The 20,785-nt window shown below is 37.5% G+C and overlaps 1 protein-coding gene across 13 annotated transcripts in view; it reads left to right on the top strand.

Moving 5' to 3' along the window:
- HDAC9 (histone deacetylase 9) overlaps positions 1-20,785 on the top strand; it is a 1,049,156-nt gene that overhangs the window by 966,323 nt on the left and 62,048 nt on the right. For all 13 annotated transcript variants that reach the window (XM_070787186.1, XM_070787187.1, XM_070787178.1 and 10 more), the window contains one exon: positions 1,485-1,618. In XM_070787186.1, coding sequence (XP_070643287.1) covers positions 1,485-1,618 — 134 coding nt within the window. The remainder of the gene's footprint in view (positions 1-1,484; positions 1,619-20,785) is intronic.

The following is a 20,785-nucleotide window of genomic DNA, read 5'->3' on the forward strand; positions in this document are numbered from 1 at the left end:
AGCCATAATAAAATTCAAAATAGTAAAAGAATAGAAATTTATTGATTAACCTCTTTCATCAAAAGCATTAGTCAAATTCACTGTGTATAAAAATGATAATATATCATAAACAAACTTACTTTATTCCATAAATTCAATGATGCCTAAATATTTGAAATATTAATGTAACTCACAACACTATGAAATTGTAGGAGAAAAACCATCTCGTTTGGTGTAGTAAAAATAATTAAATTGAACATCTGTTTATAATAAAAACTCAATTCAGGGTAGAAATAGAAAGGTTTCTCCTTATTCTGAATGAAACCACAGTAAGATGCCATTCTTTGCCACCCACATGTACGGCCCATCACACCAAATGTTGGCAAGGATGAAACTAAACAGGAATTCTGATACACACTGCTTCTCGCAGTGGGGATTGATCATAGTCCTTTGGAAATGATCTGGTTTTATTTAGCAGGTTGTAAGTCACAGCAGTTTTACTCCACTCTTGCATGTGTGCGCCAGAAGGCTGGTATAAGAATGTTCTTATTGGCTTTTTTTTGGTCGCTTGTGGGATCCTTGTTCCTCTAATCAGGGATCCAATGGAGGCCCATGGTGGAGAAGTCACAGAGTCCTAACCACTGGACCACCAGGAAAGTCCCATAGGGGCATTTTTTTTTTTTTTGAATAACAGAAAAACATAAATATTTGTCAACAGGAGAGTGGGTAAATAAAGTATATTCATTAAATGGCCTACTAGAGAGCATAAAACTGTTGTTACAGGCATCGACAGAAATGAACTAACACAAAGTGTGAAAAGAATATGTTGCAAAAGTCTAAAACCATTTTTATAAAATTCCAGAAAAGCAGGTTAAACAATCAAAAGCAAAGGAGTCATAAACACCAACCCAGAGTCCTGATTACCCACAGTGAAGGGGAGTTGTGTTATTAGAGAGTTGCGTGCAGGGGGCTTCAAAAATATTTTCCTTAAATTGCGAGGTCAGTGACCACTTGTTTGTTATGTCATACATAGATATTAATTTTTGTATTCATCAGCTATTTCATAGTAAAAAGGCCTGTAAAATCTAATGTCATAGGTATGTAATTTGAGGTGATACATGGAAAACTTCTTCCTTTTATAATAAAGGCAAATGATGGAACGAAGAAACAAATATTAAGCAAATGGAATTGCATACCTTATTAATATTAGCCGAACACTTTTCATCCAGGTGTACACAGAATGCATTGTGAAAGGCAGTAATGTGCACAGTGAAGAGTGCACACGTGACTGGTGCAAATCTTAATTGTGAGACTTCGTAGCTGCAGGATCTTGGATTTTGTGATCCAAGATCTTTTATCAAATTATTGTGAGTATTGAATGAGTTAGCACGTGGGAAGTACTGAGAAAAGGACCTACACACAATAAATGCTCAATCAATATTAGGTTCTAGTGGTCAGCTGACTTTTAATTTATACTTTGAAATGTTCTGTTTGCATTATGGTAGGCTTTGGCCATTTGACGAAGCAGTTGATGACACTGGCTGATGGACATGTGGTGTTGGCTCTAGAAGGAGGACATGATCTCACAGCCATCTGCGATGCATCAGAAGCCTGTGTAAATGCCCTTCTAGGAAATGAGGTAAAAAACTAAAAGTATAAAAGAGCAGGGGTTAAGGGACCAGAAATGTACGCATGCATATGTTTTATCTTTCTTAACATCATACATACTCAGAAAACACGGTGTTGCTCTTACAATTTACAGGAAGAAGGCAAGCTGTAGATAAGAAAAGTTTACATGTCCTCCTGTTTTATGCTGTAACTTTTGCCCAGTTATAGAATCCATACAGTACATCTCTCGATCAGGTTATTGATAGAGCTCAGTAAATATGTAAAAATAACCCATGGGAGGAAATGGTCTGTATATTGACTCAGCTAATGAGCAATGAAACACTGAGAAAGAATTAACTCAAAGAAAAGTTCCCAATATTTTCTGTAGGATTATGTTAGTTCAGGGAGGGAAACTTTTTAGAAATATTTTTTCAGCTTTTTAAAGTATAATTGGAATACAAAATTATAATTAATATATCTAACCTATATAGGTGTAATTATTTGATAATGTAATTATTTAATAATGTGCAGACATTGTTAAATGATATTCCTCCTTGAGTTAATTTAATACATTCATCACCCCACATAGTTACTTTTTTTGGATAAAAATACTTAAGTTCTACTCTCTTAGAAATTTTAATTATACAATAGAGTATTAGCAGTTATATTCACTGTTGTATACCTTAGATCTTCAAGCCTTATTCATCTTATTACTAAAAGTTTACAAACTTTTACCAAACATTCCCTATTCCACCCCAAGCCCCAGCTTCCGGCAACCACCATTCTACCCTGTGATTCTATGAGTTCAACTATTTTATTTGCTTGTTTTTGGTTCTAGGTAAGTTTTATTTTCTTTCTTGTCTAGCTTATTTCATTTAGCATAATACCTTCTGTGTTCATCCATAATGTCACAAAAGACAGGATTTCCTTTAAGATTGCATAATCCATTGTGTGTGTGTGTGGGGGGGGGTGTGTATTGGTGTGTATGTGTATTACATTTTCTTTATCCATTCATCTGTAAGTGAGAGATGCTTGCACTGTTTCCAAGCCTTGACTATTGTGAACAGTGATGCAGTAAAATTGGAAGTTCAGATGTCTCTTTGAGATAAAGAAATAGTGATTTCATTTCCTTTGAATATTTACCCAGAAGGGAGATTCCTGAGTCATGTGATAGGTCTATTTTTCATTTCTTGAGGGACCTCTTACTGTTTTCCTTAGTGACTATACTAGTTTACTTTCCTACCAAGAATGCACAAGGGTTTCCTTTCCCCAGCATCCTCACCAGCATTTCTCTCTTCTCTTTTTGATAATATACATCCTAGCAGTATGTGAGGTGATATCTCATTATGGTTTGATTTGCATTTTCCTGATGATTATTGATGGTGAACACCTTCTCATGTATATATTGGCCATCTGTTTGTGTTAGAAAATACATATTCAGGTCCTTTGCCCAATTTGAATTGTGGCATTTGGTTTTGTGTGTTTTGCTAGTGAGTTGTATGAACCCCTTGTGTATTTTGGATACTAATTGCTTACTGGGTATATGATTTGTAAATATTTATTCCCATTCCATGAATTGCCTTTTCATTTTATTGATGATTATCTTTATTGTGCAGAAGCTTTTTAGTTTCATGTAGTCCCACCTGTTTTTAATTTTTGTTTTCACTTTTGTTCTCAATCCAAATAACCATGGCCAATAGCAATGTCAAGGGGCTCACCCCCTGTGTTTTATTCCAAGAGTTTTATGATTCCAAGTCTTGCATTTAAATATTTAATCAATTTTGAATTGATAGGGATACAGTTTCATTCTTTTACATATGGCTATCCAGTTTGACCAGTACCATTTATTGAAGAGATTATTCTCCATTGAGTATGTCTGGCTCCTTTGCTGAAGATTAATTGTATATGCATGAGTTTATTTCTGGGATCTCTCTTCTGTCTGTTAACTTGTATGTCTGCTTTTAATGCCAGTACCATGACTTGTAATATAACTTGAGTTGATTGCTTGTAATATAACTTGAAATTAGGAAGTGTGATAACTCTGACATTATTCTTCTGTCTCAAGATTACATTGGCTATTTGGCATTCTTTTGTGGTTTCATTTCAATTTTAGGATTTTTTTTTTCTGTTGCTGTGAAAAAATGCCCTTTGATAGGTATTACATTGAATCTATACCTCACTTGGATGTTATGGACATTTTAATTATATCTTTCTGATCCATGAACCTAGGATACCTTTTCATTTATTTGTGTCTTCAGTTTCTTTTATCAGTGTCTTAAAGATTTTTGTGTATAGGTCTCTCACTTCTTTGGATACATTTATTCCTAAGTAGATCGTTTTGGGGGAGAAGGCAATGGCAACCTACTCCAGTACTCCTGCCTGGAAAATCCCATGGATGGAGAAGGCTGGTAGGCTGCAGTCCATGGGGTCGCTAAGAGTTGGACACGACTGCATGACTTCACTTTCACTTTTCACTTTCATGTATTGGAGAAGGAAATGGCAACCCACTCTAGTGTTCTTGCCTGGAGAATCCCAGGGGCGGGGGAGCCTGGTGGGCTGCCGTCTCCGGGGTCGCACAGAGTCGGACATGACTGAAGCAACTTAGCAGCAGCAGCAGATTGTTTTTGATGCTATTGTATATGGGATTTTATTTTTTTCAGATAGTTAATTGTTAATATTTAGAATCATAACTGATTTTTCTATGTTGATTTTGTATCCTACAACTTTGTTGAATTCATTTAACAGTTTTTTTGGTGGCATATATAGGGTTTTCTATATATATCATGTCATCTGCAAATAGTAACAGTTCTTTTCTGACTTAGATGTCTCATTCTTTTTCTTGTCTAATTGCTTTAGACAGTACTCATAATACTATGTTGAATAACATTTTGGCAGTATTGGGTATCCTAGTCTTGTTTCTGATCTAAGAGGAAAAGTTTTCAGCTTTTCAACATTGAGTGCAATGTTAGCTGTGAGTTTCTCATGAAAGTGAAAGTGTTAGTCACTCAGTGGTGTCTGATTCTTTGTGAGTCCATGGATTATAGCCTGCTAGGCTCCTCTGTCCATGGAATTCTTCAAGCAAGAATACTGGAGTGGGTTGCCATGCCCTTCTCCCGGGGATCTTCCCAAATCCAGGCCTCTCGCATCATGGGCAGATTCTGTACCATTTGAGCTGCCCAGGAAGCCTATATGTTCTCATGTATGGGACTTGGTTATGTTATGGTGCTTTCCTTCGCAGAGGTAAAGAATCTGCCTGCAGTGCAAGAGATGTGGGTTCAATCCGTGGGTCAGGAAGATCCCCTGGAGAAGAAAATGACAACACACTCCAGTATTCTTGCCTAGGAAGCTCCATAGACAGAGGAGCCTGGCAAGCTATAGTCCATGGGGTCACAAAAAGAGTCGGACTTGACTTAATTACCAAACAACAACAAACCTTCTATCCCAAATTTATTGAAAGTTTTTTTCTTGAAAGGCTATTGAATTTTTTCATATTCTTTGTCTGCATCTATTAAGATGATTGTGTAATCTTTATCCTTCATTTTGTTGATGTGGCTTATTGCATTTTTTCATTTGCAGATGTTGAACTACCTTTGCATCTGTGGAATATATCTCACATAATCATGGCATTCAGTTTGCTTATATTTTTTGAGGATTTTATATTTTGAACCTTAATGTTCATCAAGGGTATTGGCCTGTAATTTCTTTTCTTTAGTGTTCTTTACTGATTTTGGTATCAGGAAAATTCAGTTTGGTTCAGTCGCTCAGTTGTGTCTGACACTTTGCGACCCTATGGACTGCAGCACGCTAGGCTTCCCTGTCCATCACCGACTCCTGGAGAGTGCTCAAACTCATGTCCATCGAGTTAGGGATGCCATCCAACCATGTCATCCTATGTCATCCCCTTCTCCTCCTGCCTTCAATCTTTCCCAGCATCAGGGTCTTTTCCCATGAGTCAATTCTTCACATCAGGTGGCCAAAGTATTGGAGTTTCAGCTTCAGCATCACTCCTTTGAGTGAATTCATTGTAACTCATTGGATTCCTTCCAATGAATAATCAGGACTGATTTCTTTTAGGATTGACTGGTTTGATCTCCTTACAGTCCAAGGGACTTTAAAGAGTCTTCTCCAACACCACAGTTCAGGAAAATGCTGACCTCCAAAAATGAGTTTGGACAGCTTCCCTCCTCTTCAATTTTTTGGATAAATTTGACAAAGATTCGTATTACTTCCTCTCTGATACAGTTCACCAGTGAAGCCATCTGATTCTGAACTTTTCTTTGTTGGGAGGTTTTGATTATAGATTCCGTCTCCTTACTGGTAATTTGTTAAGATTTCTCTGTGTCTTCATTATCTTGATGTGTTTTTTGTTTCTAGAAAGTTATGTTTTTTTCTAAGCAATTTAACTTGTTGGCATATAATGTTTATAGTAGTATCTTATGTTCCTTTGTACTTGTACATTTTGAGTTGTAATGTCTCCTTATTCACTTCTGATTGTATTAATTGAGGCATTTCTCTTTTTTACTTAGTCTAGTTAAAAGTTTATCAATTTTGTTTATCTTTCATAAATCCAGCTTAGTTTTATGGATTTTTTTCTATTGTCTTTTTAATCTCTATTTTATTATTTTCCACTTTGATCTTTTTTATTTCCTTCTTTCTACTAGTTGGGCCTTAGTTCATTCTTTACTTGTTAGTTTTTTGAGGTTAAATTTAGGTTCTTTAGTTGAGACCATTCTTTTTTTCTTAATGTAAGCATTTGTTACCATAAACTTCTCTCTTAGAACTGCTTTTGCTGCACGCCATAAGTTTTGGTATTTTGTGTTACCATTCTCATTTATCTCAAGATATTTTTTCTAAAGTTCTTTTGATTTATTCTTTGATGTATTGATTATTCAGCAGCATGTTGTTAAATAACCATATATTTTAGAATTTTACACTGTTTTCTTATAATTGATTTCTAGTTTTTGGCTGCTCCCTCTGCAGTGATGCCTGAGGGGATAGCTATAGAGCTAAGTGCTCTCGTACTTAACAACTGCTTCTCTGTTTGCTATAGTCCTCTGGGACTCAAGAACCCAAGCCTTGTTAGCTTTTAGAGCTAGGTGTTTTGGGAGCCATTCTTATGGTGGGGGCCTTAAGCATTGGGGTGCTGGATTTGTAATCCAGACGCCTTCACTCCTCAAGAAGAGGCTGGGAGTTGAGGTTTCCTGGCAAAAGTGTACCTAAGCTTTCCCACTCATTTTGATGTGGGTATTTTCTCATTGTCTCAATATGTAGAGTCACTCAGCTAGTTTCTTTCAAGGGAATTGCTCTGTTTGTAGCTATACATTCAGCAGTGCATCCGTGGAAGGAGGAAAATTCAGGAATCTCCTATGTCACCCTCTTGATCTGGAGTCTTAAAAATATTTACAAATTCTTTTTTTTCTGTCACCATTTGTAAATTATCTAGGCTGAGAGATATATTCAGCCTAGATACTGAACATATACTGAACAGCCTTTTCATACCATTCATGGGGTTCTCAAGGCAAGAATACTGAGGTGGTTTGCATTCCCTTCTCCAGTGGACCATGTTTTGTCAGAGCTCTCCACTATGACCCGTCCATCTTGGGTGGCCCTACATGGAATGGCTCATAGTTTCATTGAGTTAGACACAGCTGTGGTCCATGTGATCAGATTAGTTAGTTTTCTGTGATTGTGGTTTTCATTCTGTCTGCCCTCTAATGGAGAAGAATAAGAAGCATATGGAAGCTTCCTGCTGGGAGAGATTGAGAGGGAAACTGGGTCTTGTTCTGATGGGCAGGGCCATGCTCAGTAAATCTTTAATCCAATTTTCTGTTGATGGGTGGAGCTGTGTTCCCTCCCTGCTATTTAACTGAGACCAAACTATGGTGGAGGTCATGAAGATAATGGAGACCCCCTTCAAAAGGTCCCATGCACACACCACTGTATTCAGTGCCCCCAACCCTGCAGCAGGCCACCGCCAACCAATGCCTCCAGTCACATCCACAACTAGGTGTTGTTTTTGCTTTGGCTCCATCTCTTCATTTTTTCTGGAGTTATTTCTCTGCTGATCTCCAGTAGCATATTCGGCACCTACTGAGCTGGGGAGTTCATCAACATTTTAAGAATCAGTGAACTAAAATGGACTATAATGGGTGAATAACTCCAATGACCATTATATCTACTACCGTGGGCAAGAATACCTTAGAAGAAATGTAGTAGCCATCATAGTCAACTGAAAAGTCTGAAATGCAGTACTTGGACGCAATCTCAAAAATGACAGAATGATCTCTATTCGTTTCCAAGCCAAACCATTCAATATCACAGTAATCCAAGTCCATGCCACTACCAGTAATACTGAAGAAGCTGAAGTTGAATGGTTCTATGAAGACTATAAGATCTTCTAGTGAAATGAAGTGAAAGTCGCTCAGTCGTGTCCGACTCTTTGCGACCCCATGGACTATACAGTCCATAGAATTATCCAGGCCAGAATACTGGAGTGGGTAGCCTTGCCCCTTCTCCAGGGGATCTTGCCAACCCAGGGATCGAATCCAGGTCTCCCGCATTGCAGATGGATTGTTTACCAGCTGAGCCACAAGGGACCTTCTAGAACTAACACCAAAAAAAGATGTCCTTTTCATTATAGGGGACTGGAATGCAAAAGTAGGAAGTCAAGAAACACCTGGAGTAACAGGCAAATGTGGCCTTGGAGGACAAAACGAAGCAGGTCAAAGGCTAACAGAGTATGGCCAAGAGAATGCACTGGTCATAGCAAACACCCTCTTCCAACAACACAAGAGAAGACTCTACACATGGACATCACAAGATGGCCAACACCGAAATCAGATTGATTATATTCTTTGCAGCCAAAGATGGAGAAGCTCTATACAGTCAACAAAAACAAGACCAGGAGCTGATTGTGGCTCAGATCATGAACTCCTTATTGCCAAATTCAGACTTAAATTGAAGAAAGTGGGGAAACCACTAGACCATTCAGGTATGACCTAAATCAAATCCCTTACAATTATACAGTGGAAGTGAGAAATAGATTTAAGGGAGTAGATTTGATAGACAGAGTGCCTGAAGAACCATGGACAGAGGTTTGTGACTTTGTAAAGAAGGCAGGGATCAAGACCAACCCCAAGAAAAAGAAAGGCAAAATGGCTGTCTGAGAAAGCCTTACAAATAGCTGGGAAAGGACACAAAAGGCAAAGGAGAAAAGGAAAGATATACCCATTTGAATGCAGAGTTCCAAAGAATAGCAAGGAGAGATAAGAAATCCTTCCTCAGCAGTCAATGCAAAGAAATAGAGGAAAACAATAGAATGGGAAAGACTAGAGATCTCTTCAAGGAAATTAGAGATACCAAGGGAAAATTTCTTACAAAGATGGGCACAATAAAGGACAGAAATGGCATGGACCTAACAGAAGCAGAAGATATTAAGAAGAGGTAGCAAGAATACACAGAAGAACTATACAAAAAAGACCTTTGTGATCTAGATAACCACAATGGTGTTATCACTTACCTAGAGCCAGACATCCTGGAATGCAAAGTCAAGTGGGCCTTAGGAAGCATCACTATGAACAAAGCTAGTGGAGGTGATGGAATTCCAGTTGAGCTATTTCAAATCCTAAAAGATGATGCTGTGAAAGTGCTGCACTCAATATGCCAGCAAATTTGGAAAACTCAGCAGTGGCCATAGGACTGGAAAAGGTTTATTTTCATTCCAATCCCAAATAAAGGCAATGCCAAAGAATGCTTAAACTACCTCACAATTGCACTCATCTCACATGCTAGCAAAGTAATGCTCAAAATTCTCCCAGCCAGGCTGTAACAGTACAGGCTTCAACTTCAACAGGCTTCAACTTCCAGATGTTCAAGCTGGATTTAGAAAAGACAGAGGAACCAGAGATCAAATTGCCAACATCCGTTGGATCATTGAAAAAGCAAGAGAGTTCCAGAAAAACAGCTACTTCTGCATTATTAACTACACCAAAGCCTTTGACTGTGTGGATCACAAAAAACTATGGAAAATTCTTCAAGAGATTGGAATATCAGACCACCTGACCTGCCTCTTGAGAAATCTGTATGCAGATCAAGAAGTAATAGTTAGAACTGGACATGGAACAACAGACTGGTTCCAAATCAGGAAAGGAGTATGTCAAGGCTGTATATTGTCACTGTGCTTATTGAACTTATGTGCAGAATACATCATGAGAAATGCTGGGCTGGATGAAGCAAAAGCTGAAATCAAGATTTCTGGGAGAAATATCAATAACCTCAGATATCCAGATGAAACCACCCTTATGGCAGAAAGCGAAGAAGAATTAAACAGCCTGTTGATGAAAGTGAAAGAGGAGAGTGAAAAAGTTGGCTTAAAACTCAACATTAAAAAAACTAAGATCATGGCATCCAGTCCCATCACTTCACAGCATTTAGATGGGGAAACAATGGAAACATGAGAGACTTTATGTTGGGGGGGTTCCAAAATCACTGAAGATTATGACTGCAGCCATGAAATTAAAAGACACTTGGACCTTGGAATTAAAGCTAGTACTAACCTAAGCAGCATATTAAAAAGCAGAGATATTACTTTGCCAATGAAAGTCCATCTAGTCAAGCTATAGTTTTTCCAGTAGTCATGTATGGATGTGAGAGTTGGACTGTGAAGAAAGCTGAGTGCCAAAGAATTGATGCTTTTGAACTGTGGTGTTGGAGAAGACTCTTGAGAGTCCCTTGGAGTGAAAGGAGATCCAACCAGTCACTCCTAAAGGAAATCAACACTGAATATTCTTTGGAAGGACTGATGCTATAGCTGAGACTCCAGTACTCTGACCACGTGATGCAAAAAACTGACTCATTGGAAAACCCTGATGCTGGGAAAGATTGAAGGCAAGAGAAGGGGACGACAGAGGATGAGGTGATTGGATGGCATCACCGACTCAATGGACACGAGTTTGAGCAAGCTCTGGGAGTTGGTAATGGACAGGAAAGCCTGGCGTGCTGTAGTCCATGGGGTCACAAAGAGTTGGACATGACTGAGCAACTTAACTGAGAGATGTATATTATTTGTGTCTTATGGGTGGTGATAATGTGTCTCAAAGAGGTTTGAGAAATTCATTCAAAGTCATGAACCCAGAACTCAGTAGATCCAAGATTTGAACTTAGAATTGCCAAAGGTCATTCTTTTTTTTTTTTTTCCCACATCACATAACTGAATTACAACATATTTTCTGACTACTCTGTAGACTTCAGATCAAATTACCATTAGATTCACTTCCAGACCATGGAAATCCTTTGGACAAAGTGATTGCAATTCAACAAATATTTCAAAGTTTATGTGCATTCATTATTTTTATGTCAATTCATTTTTTAATGGGCTTCCTTGAGAGCTCAATTGGTAAAGAATCTGCCTGCAATGCAGGAGACCCTGGTTCGATTCCTGGGTCCAGAAGAGCCCCTGGAGAAGGGGTTGGCTACCCACTCCAATATTCTTGGGCTTCCCCTGTGGCTCAGCTGGTAAAAATCCACCTGCAATGCGGGAGACCTGGGTTCAATCCCTGGGTAGAGAAGATCCCCTAGAGAAGGGAAAGGCTCCCCACTCCAATATTCTGGCCTTGAGCATTCCATGGACTATACAGTCAGTGGGGTTGCAAGAGTCGGACACACTGATCAACTTGCACTTTCCTTTATTAATAGTAAATATACAGAATGCTGTAGCTACTTTATATATTTTGCCTTTTTTATTAACTTTAAATATTACTTTGCTTATAAAATAAACATATAAATATCCTGGCTGATTCATGTTGAGCTTTGACAGAAAACAATACAATTCTGTTAAGCAATTAACCTTCAATAAAGAATTTTTAAATCATTTTAACAATCTCTCATTCATACTGTCTTTAACAGTAACTCATGTTTTCACCTGTAGTGTTTTTGAAGTGAAAACACACCTTTTATTTTGCACACCGATTGCATATATTTTATTGTCCTCATTATCTTTCAAACCTATGATGCTTCAGTATTACTATTGTGCAATATTTAAGTAAATATGCACATTTTTAATTTGAAAGAAAATATGAGAAGGTAAAGACTGCTGAGTTTGTCTCTGCTGTGTAATATTAGCAGCACAGTAACTCAAAGGATATAACTACATGGTGATAAATGTTGTATTTAATGGACTGCTATTTCATAGCACACATAGCTCATGGTGTCTAAGATATTCTAAATATTAGAATATTTCTGAGATTGCTGGGAACAAATAATATCAAACAATGTTGAGGTTTTTATTTTTTTTGTATTCTTTGTTGTTGTTGTTGAAATAAAGGAGTGCAAAAAAGAAATACTACTTTTATTATAGTACCTTATCAATTAATGTGGGCTAGTCTATTTGCCTACTAGATAACATATTTTGCATATCCACCTGTATTCTTAAAATTACTTACTTCATTTTAGATATAGAAACATTTTAAGGAAGTAGGCTGGTTTTAATATTTGCATGTAAAGGCTTACACCAGATGTGCAGAAAATCACAGTATGTTGTGGATTGTGGCTCCATGGATGATTGACCTGCCCAAAAAGAAATGTTATCCAGTTGCAAAAGCCAACGACTTTTCCAACTATGTGAAAGGATGTTATGGATTTCACTGGCTCTGTTTGAGCTAATTTATTCAAATAAGATTCAATCTCTGTGCTCTTGTAATCTTTGCAGTTGGCCCACTCCCACCTTCCATAGGAGGATTTCCAATGAGGATGGAATAATTTTTCCTGTGGTCTCCACTTTAAAAGATGATGTATTTCAGAACAGATGCAAGTCAGTTGTATGGAATTACTGTTTTTCTTAATTTATTTGAATTTACTGAAAAATCAAAATGGATGTGTTTTTGTACCTTCCTTCCCTGGTATGCTAATTTGACTGGGAGGCCTTTGATCAGTTTGTTATATGAGTTCTATACCTTGAGGTCAAAGACACTGTTTTCATAGAGCCATTGCTGACACTAGAGGATTGTCACCTAATTTAAAGTTTGAAACTTATGCCTTTTCTCTACATTTTTAGAAAGACCAGGTGTGAAATAGAGGAAGGGATAAAAGTATCATTGGCCAATGTTAACATGCCCATGTGGGTGTATAAATACTAAAAGTTCCAGAAAGTGATAAACTAAATGATTATATTTGGCCACATTGGCTATTTAACCAGTTTCAGTTTTCTGGATGTCTTACGGTAAATTTTTTTTAGTTATTCAGTTCAGTTCAGTCACTCAGTCGTGTCTGACTCTTTGAGACCCCATGAATCGCAGCACGCCAGGCCTCCCTGTCCATCACCAACTCCCGGAGTTCACCTAGACTCACGTCCATCGAGTCAATGATGCCATCCAGCCATCCCATCCTCTGTCGTCCCCTTCTCCTCCTGCCCCCAATCCCTCCCAGCATCAGGGTCTTTTCCAATGAGTCAACTCTTCACATGAGGTGGCCAAAGTACTGGAGTTTCAGCTTTAGCATCATTCCTTCTAAAGAAATCCCAGGGCTGATCTCCTTCAGAATGGACTGGTTGGATCTCCTTGCAGTCCAAGGGACTCTCAAGAGTCTTCTCCAACACCATAGTTCAAAAGCATCAATTCTTCGGCGCTCAGCTTTCTTCACAGTCCAACTCTCACATCCATACATGACCACTGGAAAAACCATAGCCTTGACTAGATGGACCTTTATTGGCAAAATAATGTCTCTGCTTTTGAATATGCTATCTAGGTTGGTCATAACTTTTCTTCCAAGGAGTAAGCGTCTTTTAATTTCATGGCTGCAGTCACCATCTGTAGTGATTTTGGAGCCCCCCAAAATAAAGTCTGACACTGTTTCCACATTTCTCATGAAGTGATGGGACCAGATGCCATGATGTTCGTTTTCTGAATGTTGAGCTTTAAGCCAACTTTTTCACTCTCCACTTTCACTTTCATCAAGAGGCTTTTTAGTTCCTCTTCACTTTCTGCTATAAGGGTGGTGTCATCTGCATATCTGAGGTTATTGATATTTCTCCCGGCAATCTTGATTCCAGCTTGTGCTTCTTCCTTATAATACCCTAAATACTGCCTGTTCCTTTTGTTGGATGTCTTCAACTACATAAGCATGATCTAAAATTTTTTCATCTTGAACTCAAAGAGATTTAAGTAATCTATGTCTGTATGTATTTTTTAATTGAGAAATCTGAGGGATATAAGCAGAAATATAGATTTTTCATGAAATATTTTAAGGGCAACAGATGGATTTGGTATATTGAACTCTGAAAAGTAAATTTTGATGTGTCAGATCTACCAGTATACAAAGGAGACAATGCGAAGAGAAAGACAGATTTTTTAAATGACAAATGAAAGAAAAATATATTTGTGTTGTGCATTAGAAGTCATTTGAAAAAAGGAAATGAAAATGTAATACTTGAAACAACTTAGGAAACAAAAGGTTCTTCTCACTTTCATTGACAATATAATTTATAATCCATGGTCTGGATTTCTGTATTTTTTTCCAGTTCAAAGGTCATCATGACTAACAGCATGATTACATTGAAGTTTTAAGTTTCATTCCTTTATAGAAACTAACCTATAAGGCACACTGCACGCACCTCACGACTGGAAAAAACGCATGCATGTTGTTTGCATAGTAGTTTTACGTGGTAGGCTCTAAGTAAGAAAATAAAAAAGGATGTCTTTCAGGATACCAATTATTGCAATTTCAAACCCCATTTTCCTCCAGACTCCCCTTTCAGGTGATTAATAGGATAATTATAACTTATTATCTGGGATTTCACTTTTACAAGTAACAAAATATAGTAAAGCTTGAGCTTGAAACGTTGGCAGAACCTACTCTGGCTTCTCAACACTGAACATGCAATTGAACTCAAATTAAGAAGGTCAAGAAGGGCTTTTTTGAGAGACTCTGTACTTTGTCAGATGTATTTATTCATGTGCAGAGGATTAGAATTCATAAACATTTTGCCAGTTTTTTTTTTTTTAATGCTGTTTCTTTTCCTTGTTGTTCTTGGCTAGGCCATGTCAATACAGCAAAATGCTGCTTCATATGACTTATTATCAGCAGAATAATATGTATTACATAACCCAAAGGGATTGTAAAATCAGCAAGAACTGTTGGCTCTGCATCTCAGTGTAGATACGTAAATGGGTACCACAAACAATTTTTTTTAATTAAGTTATCTGAGTGTCACACCCCAAATAGGCATTTGTTCTTTTTAAATATGTTTTATCATGAAAGTGATCTAATTAGCAAAACATCTCTTAACTATTCTTTTGAGAAATATGCACAAGGTCAGTCAAAATAATATACTATTGGATTAAAACTAATTTGAGCATGGTACAGGAAATTCCTTGAGGCAAGTGATTTTTGAAGACATACCAGAATTCTTTTTTTTTTCTTGGCAAAGTTCATAACTTAGATTTATCAGTCCAATCACTGTATGATGATTATTTTTGAACTTCTCTAATGAAGCACTTAGAAACTGAGCAGTAAGACATTAAAGTGACTGTCTAAATGTGAAGATTCAGGTTGTTTGGGATAGCATCAGAGATACTTGTGTGAATAGTCGTGTGGTTTCTTCGTGATAATAATAGAAACATCTGTGAAGTTCTCAGAGAAACTGATTTTGGTGGCTGGCATTTGTGCTAGCTGGCCGACAATGTCACAGTTGCTTTAAAGCCATATTTGCCTAATGTCAGGCAAAGCCAATTAGGAGCACCCTAGGTTTCTGCTGCTGAAAGAAATTTTCTTAAGAGGTGAGAAAAGCTTAGGCAGTTGGCATGCCTATGGAATTTAAAATGAAAACACTGAAGAACTTAGGTAAAAAGAAAAGAGGACAAAGAGAGAACATGGCTATTAAAAGACCACCTGTCAAAACAGAATAAAGGACAGTTGTAAGCTTGTGAGGAAAAAAAGAAAACAAATTGCCATAGACATGGAAGCTGTCGAGATGATGCTACAGCTCCAGTCCTGGAGGTTCCACACTTAGCATTTGAGTCTATAGCCTGTCTTTTCTTTTTCTTTTTCTTTTTTTTTTTATAGCCTGTCTTTTCTTAATCTCCCTCAGTCTTATTAAGGTCCGGCTTCTAGGCCTTTCTCCCTTCCCTCTCTTCCTCTCTCCCTGCTGTGTCCTGTTGCCTAGGCTCAGCTGCTTGGATTTCAGCAGCAGTGGCTACATTTAGTGATTGTGTATGTTGATAATCCTCCAAGATGACTTTTTTGCTCCAAAGGTGCTGAAAAAGTCTCTTGAATTGGCTTAAAAGTGTTGACAACCCCCACTGAGGTGAACTCTTGAGGTGTTGTCTGAATTGCTCATCAGGGGTGTGTTTGTATTAGATTGTGAACGGAGAACTCATTTTACCATATTTTTCATCCTCCAGATTGTGTATGGCTGACTCCATTGGGGAACTGGTGTGAATCGAGGAAAGCTTACAAGCTCCTAAATAGTTGCAAGTCATGAGTAGAGAAAGCGAGAAGTGAATACAGGGAAAATAATCCAGAACAATCTTTTTCATGGTCTTCTCTTAGACTTTGAAACCTGTCCACACTCTGAAAGAGAGTGGATAATCTAAAGAGTTAAAACGTTTTAGAAAATATTATTTGAAGATACTCTGTATCGTAGATGTAGCATGTGGATTTGTATTTCTTACAAGCTTATGAGAAGTAGAGCCGAAGTAATTGTGGAGTTTTCTGCTTATTTAGTTTAGCAAATGCCAGTTAAAGTAGAAGTTATCTGGATAATTCAAAACTCCATCATGCAGGTCTTCTGTACTGTTTGTCTTTAGGCTTTTCAGAAGGTGTTAAGGGGAATGTAGAGGGGGAAGCTGGATGCTTCATAGGGTTCTGGTTACCAATAAAACAAAGAAAGCATTTCTTTTCAGTGGTGAAGCAAATATGTTATGACATTCATTTATCCATCTATTCATTAAATAGTCTTTTATCAGACTTAAATGTTATACCCATAAGTTCTAATACAATAAAAGTAAAAGAAATATAAACAAAGTATTTGGGGAATGTAATGTCAGACCCTTTATTTTTAACTGTGTGAGGACAGAAGAATATTTTAATAGAGGAAGTAACTTTTAACTTTGGTCTTGAATAAAAAGTGTAATCTGACAAGCTAAAATCTAAGCAAAGGAGTTCTCTCTTAAAATAGAGATACCTAGATAAAGATGTTAGGATTTCTTGGAATTGTGGCTGGCTCTTTGTTGAGTTTGTTTTGACTTTGGCAGAGGAGAGACTACTTTGAGTGGAGTAACAGTAAATAATGAGGGTGGATCAGTAGAGTGGAATCCTGTAAGGAATTAGAATTCCTATGGAAAATGTGGAAGACTTGAACAAATGAGTTCTATTCTTGGGGGTAAAAAAAAAAACAGTGTATGATTTTTGAATAAGGCAGTCTTCTACCAAAAAAGAAAAAAGTTTATTGAGGAAGTAGGTTTGATTCCTGTGTAGGGAAGATTCCCTGGAGAGGAGGGCATCACAATACATTCCAGTATTCTTGCCTGGAGAATCCCTTGGACAGAGGAGCCTGGTGGGCTACAGTCCATAGGGTCACAAAGGGTCAGATACGATTGAAGCTACTTAGCATGCACGCATGCATTGAGGGAAATAATCATTAGGAACAATTTCCCTCAATTATCAACCAACAAAATGACAGTCTATCAGTGCAATGTTAGGGCTGGCTTTTTTTTTAATTAATTAATTTTAATTGGAGGATAATTTTTTGACAATACTGTTGTGGTTTTTGCCATACATTGACATGAATCAGCCATGTATACGCATGTGTCTCCCCGTCCTGAACCCCCGTCCCACCTCCCTCCGCACTCCATCCCTCTGGGTTGTCCCACAGCCCTGGCCTTGAGTGCCCTGCTTCATGCATCAAACTTGCACTGGTCATCTATTTTACATATGTTTCAATGGTATTTAGAGCTTCCTCTTAATGGCTCATGAGACCTAAGTGTGTGTCTCTCCACTTAAATCTGAGTTCAGTGATATCACATTGTTAGCTTGAAATAAGCCCCGGTGGGAGTATTTACACCATGGCAATCAGCAAATGCTATGAATACAAATTACAGCTATTTTTGAGTCAGCTGTTAAACAGTTAGCACTGTACCACTGCTACATGATATGAAATGGGTCTTCTTAGCAGAAAAGTCAACATTTCAAAAACAGTATAGTAAGAATACTGTTCTACTTAACAAAAAGTTAAGATAAACACATGCAAATCATCAGACTAAAGAAGAGAAAATTAAAAAGCCAGTGAGGATAAGACAAGAATCACAGACAATGAAACATGAGGACTTACAAAATGTAGCTATCAGATTTAAACTTATTTTGTAAAACAGGGACTTGGAAACAAGATTTTTTGCTTATAAAATGAATTAAGCTTTTTTTTTAATCAATTATGGATGTCTAGATTATGGACATTATGTTAGGAAACTACACACAAAGCACTGACCACACATCCCTTAAATGTTACTGAAACTTCAGTTTAACACGCACATTTTAATATATGTAGTATTTTCCTAACTCAGCTGTGCATTTTGAAATATTTTCTCATTATATTGCAAAGTTACACTCTAACCTCAATGTTTAAACAAAATATCAATAGTCTGAATTATACAACTATTTGTACTCATTATCCTTTTTCTAACAGGCCATTATTCCTCCTCCTTTTTACCTGTAAGTTCATTTTTAATTATTTAGTTATTGTCATAGATAGTTAAATATGCCACTGTGTCCAAACTTTCCAGTTAAGTATCATGGAAACTGTGGTATTACTATTTGGATATGATACTAAACAGAGGCACTTCCTTATGGTCTTCCTCCTTCCATTCACTGGCTAATACATTGTGTAAGCTACATGTCTCTGAGCTGCAATAGCTTTGGGTAGAACTCACGTAATAGAGTAATAACCACTGTAATAATCTGTTAGGCTAGCCCACTTGTTCCTGTTATTTTTTAAAGGAATCCTTCAGTATCTCCTGTGAATTGAATGTCCATGACTGTACCCTTTGCCTCTTGGTCCTCCTGATATTCTCATAAGATATGTTAGGCTTATATCACGTCCCTTGGCCAGAGATGTTTCTTTATTGCTGTGTGATGTCGCCATTGTCTGTATGAAGGTAGGTTGCAGGCAGATTCAGTCTGAATAATCTCAGTAGTCTGTCAGTATAGTAACTTGATGATCTGTAGAATCTGTTCTGATTTACTTTCCCCCCCATCTGTTTAGTCAAGGATTTTAATGACTCCAAATGAGTAAAGAGTTATTTGGAGAATGACTCATGAATCACAATATGGATAAAATTATATCCAGATTTACTTAAGCAATCAAATTAAACATATACAACTAATTGCAGACATCTCTAAGATAATTATTTAAATGATAGCTGGGTTTTAACCACCAATCCCTCCTCACTAGGGAATTGAAAATAGTTCATCAGCATGGAGGGTCAGGTCTATATGACAGTCTGCTGCCCTTATCCTCTTGGTCTTGATCATCATATTCTTCCAAAATTCCACAATATCTTTGGTCCGGACAACTGAACGCTTTCTCTGTTTCTTTTCTGAGTTGCTTTGCATGTTATAGGGGACTTTCAGTTCCCTTTGTAAGTGAATTTGTGGCCTGTATTTAAGAATATAACTTGTTCTTGCTGCAAAATCTATAATCTCACTTTTTTTTCCTTAGATGTGCCATAATATAGTAGAAAAAGCATGGACTCAAGAAGTAGAAGTAGACTAGTTTCCCTCTTCCCTTATGCTAGAAAACATAGTCTCTTTTTAAATTGCTTTTAATTATTCAATATAATATTTATCCAGGAAACTGGTTTAGGCATGAATGTACAACTCAGAAATATCACAAATACGACACATATATAACCATCAACGGGGACAATAATTTCAGTACCTCAATAGTTCACATACACACTTTCCCAATTAGTACTTCCTTTCTCTTTTCTGAACGTAACGAGGTTTTTAGTTCTGAACATAAGATTTTAATTTGCCTGTTCCTGTTTTTGAGATTTATATACATGAAATCATACTATAGATACACATACCTTTGCATCTAACTTCTTTTGCTCAACATTGTGGGATTAATCCATGTTATTGCAGCTAGCTATAGTTTCTTCATTTTTATTATTAGATTCTATAAAAAGAATTTCCAGGACAATGTCATGATTTATTTATCTATTCACTTTTAATGAATGTAGGGAATTTTTTTTAGTTTAGGGACCATTAGTAACAGTGCTGTGATAGACATTTTATATATCTTTTTGGTACATTTGAACACACATTTTTGTTCAGCATATATCTAAAGGTAGAATTATTGCTGGGTCATGAAGTATCCATATATTTATTTTTTTGTAGAAAATATCAAACTGCTTTCCATGGGGGTTGTCACAATTCATACTCTATCAGCAGCATAATACCTATTTCCATTATTCTGTATCCCGCCAAGTCTTGGCATCAGCAGACTTTTTAAATTTTAGACATTTAATTGGGTATATAGTAGTATATAATCATGGCCTTGCCTTTCCAGAATACTAATGAACTTAAGCAGCTCTTCTGTTTATTATTTGTACATCCCTAGTGGAGAAGGCAATGGCACCAGTACTCTTGCCTGGAAAATCCCATGGACGGAGGAGCCTGGTGGGCTGCAGTCCATGGGGTCGCTAAGAGTCAGACACGACTGAGCGACTTCACTTTCACTTTTCACTTTCATGCATTGGAGAAAGAAATGGAAACCCACTCCAGTGTTCTTGCCTGGAGAATCCCAGGGACGGGGGAGCCTGGTGGGCTGCCGTCTACAGGGTCTCACAGAGTCGGACATGACTGAAGTGACTTAGCAGCAGCAGCAGCAGCAGTGGCTCAGATGGTAAAGAATCTTCCTGCAATTTGGGAGACCTAGGTTTGATCCCTGGGTTGAGAAGATCCCCTGGAGAAGGGAATAGCTTTCCACTCCAGTATTCTTGCCTGGAGAATTCCAAGGATAGAGGAGCCTAGCAGGCTGCAGTCCAGGCAGTTCCAAAGCGTCAGACACAACTAACACTTTCACTTTTTCACCTACTGAAGAACGTATTCAGGTTTTTTGTTTACTTTCAGACTATCTTTTTTTCTTTTTTAACTGATTTAAGCAGCTCTTTGTAGAGTCTGTTGCTGGTTTCATATGTTGAAGTATTTT

This window comes from Bos indicus, chromosome 4 (assembly GCF_029378745.1).
Source record: "Bos indicus isolate NIAB-ARS_2022 breed Sahiwal x Tharparkar chromosome 4, NIAB-ARS_B.indTharparkar_mat_pri_1.0, whole genome shotgun sequence".
Lineage (NCBI taxonomy): Eukaryota > Metazoa > Chordata > Mammalia > Artiodactyla > Bovidae > Bos > Bos indicus.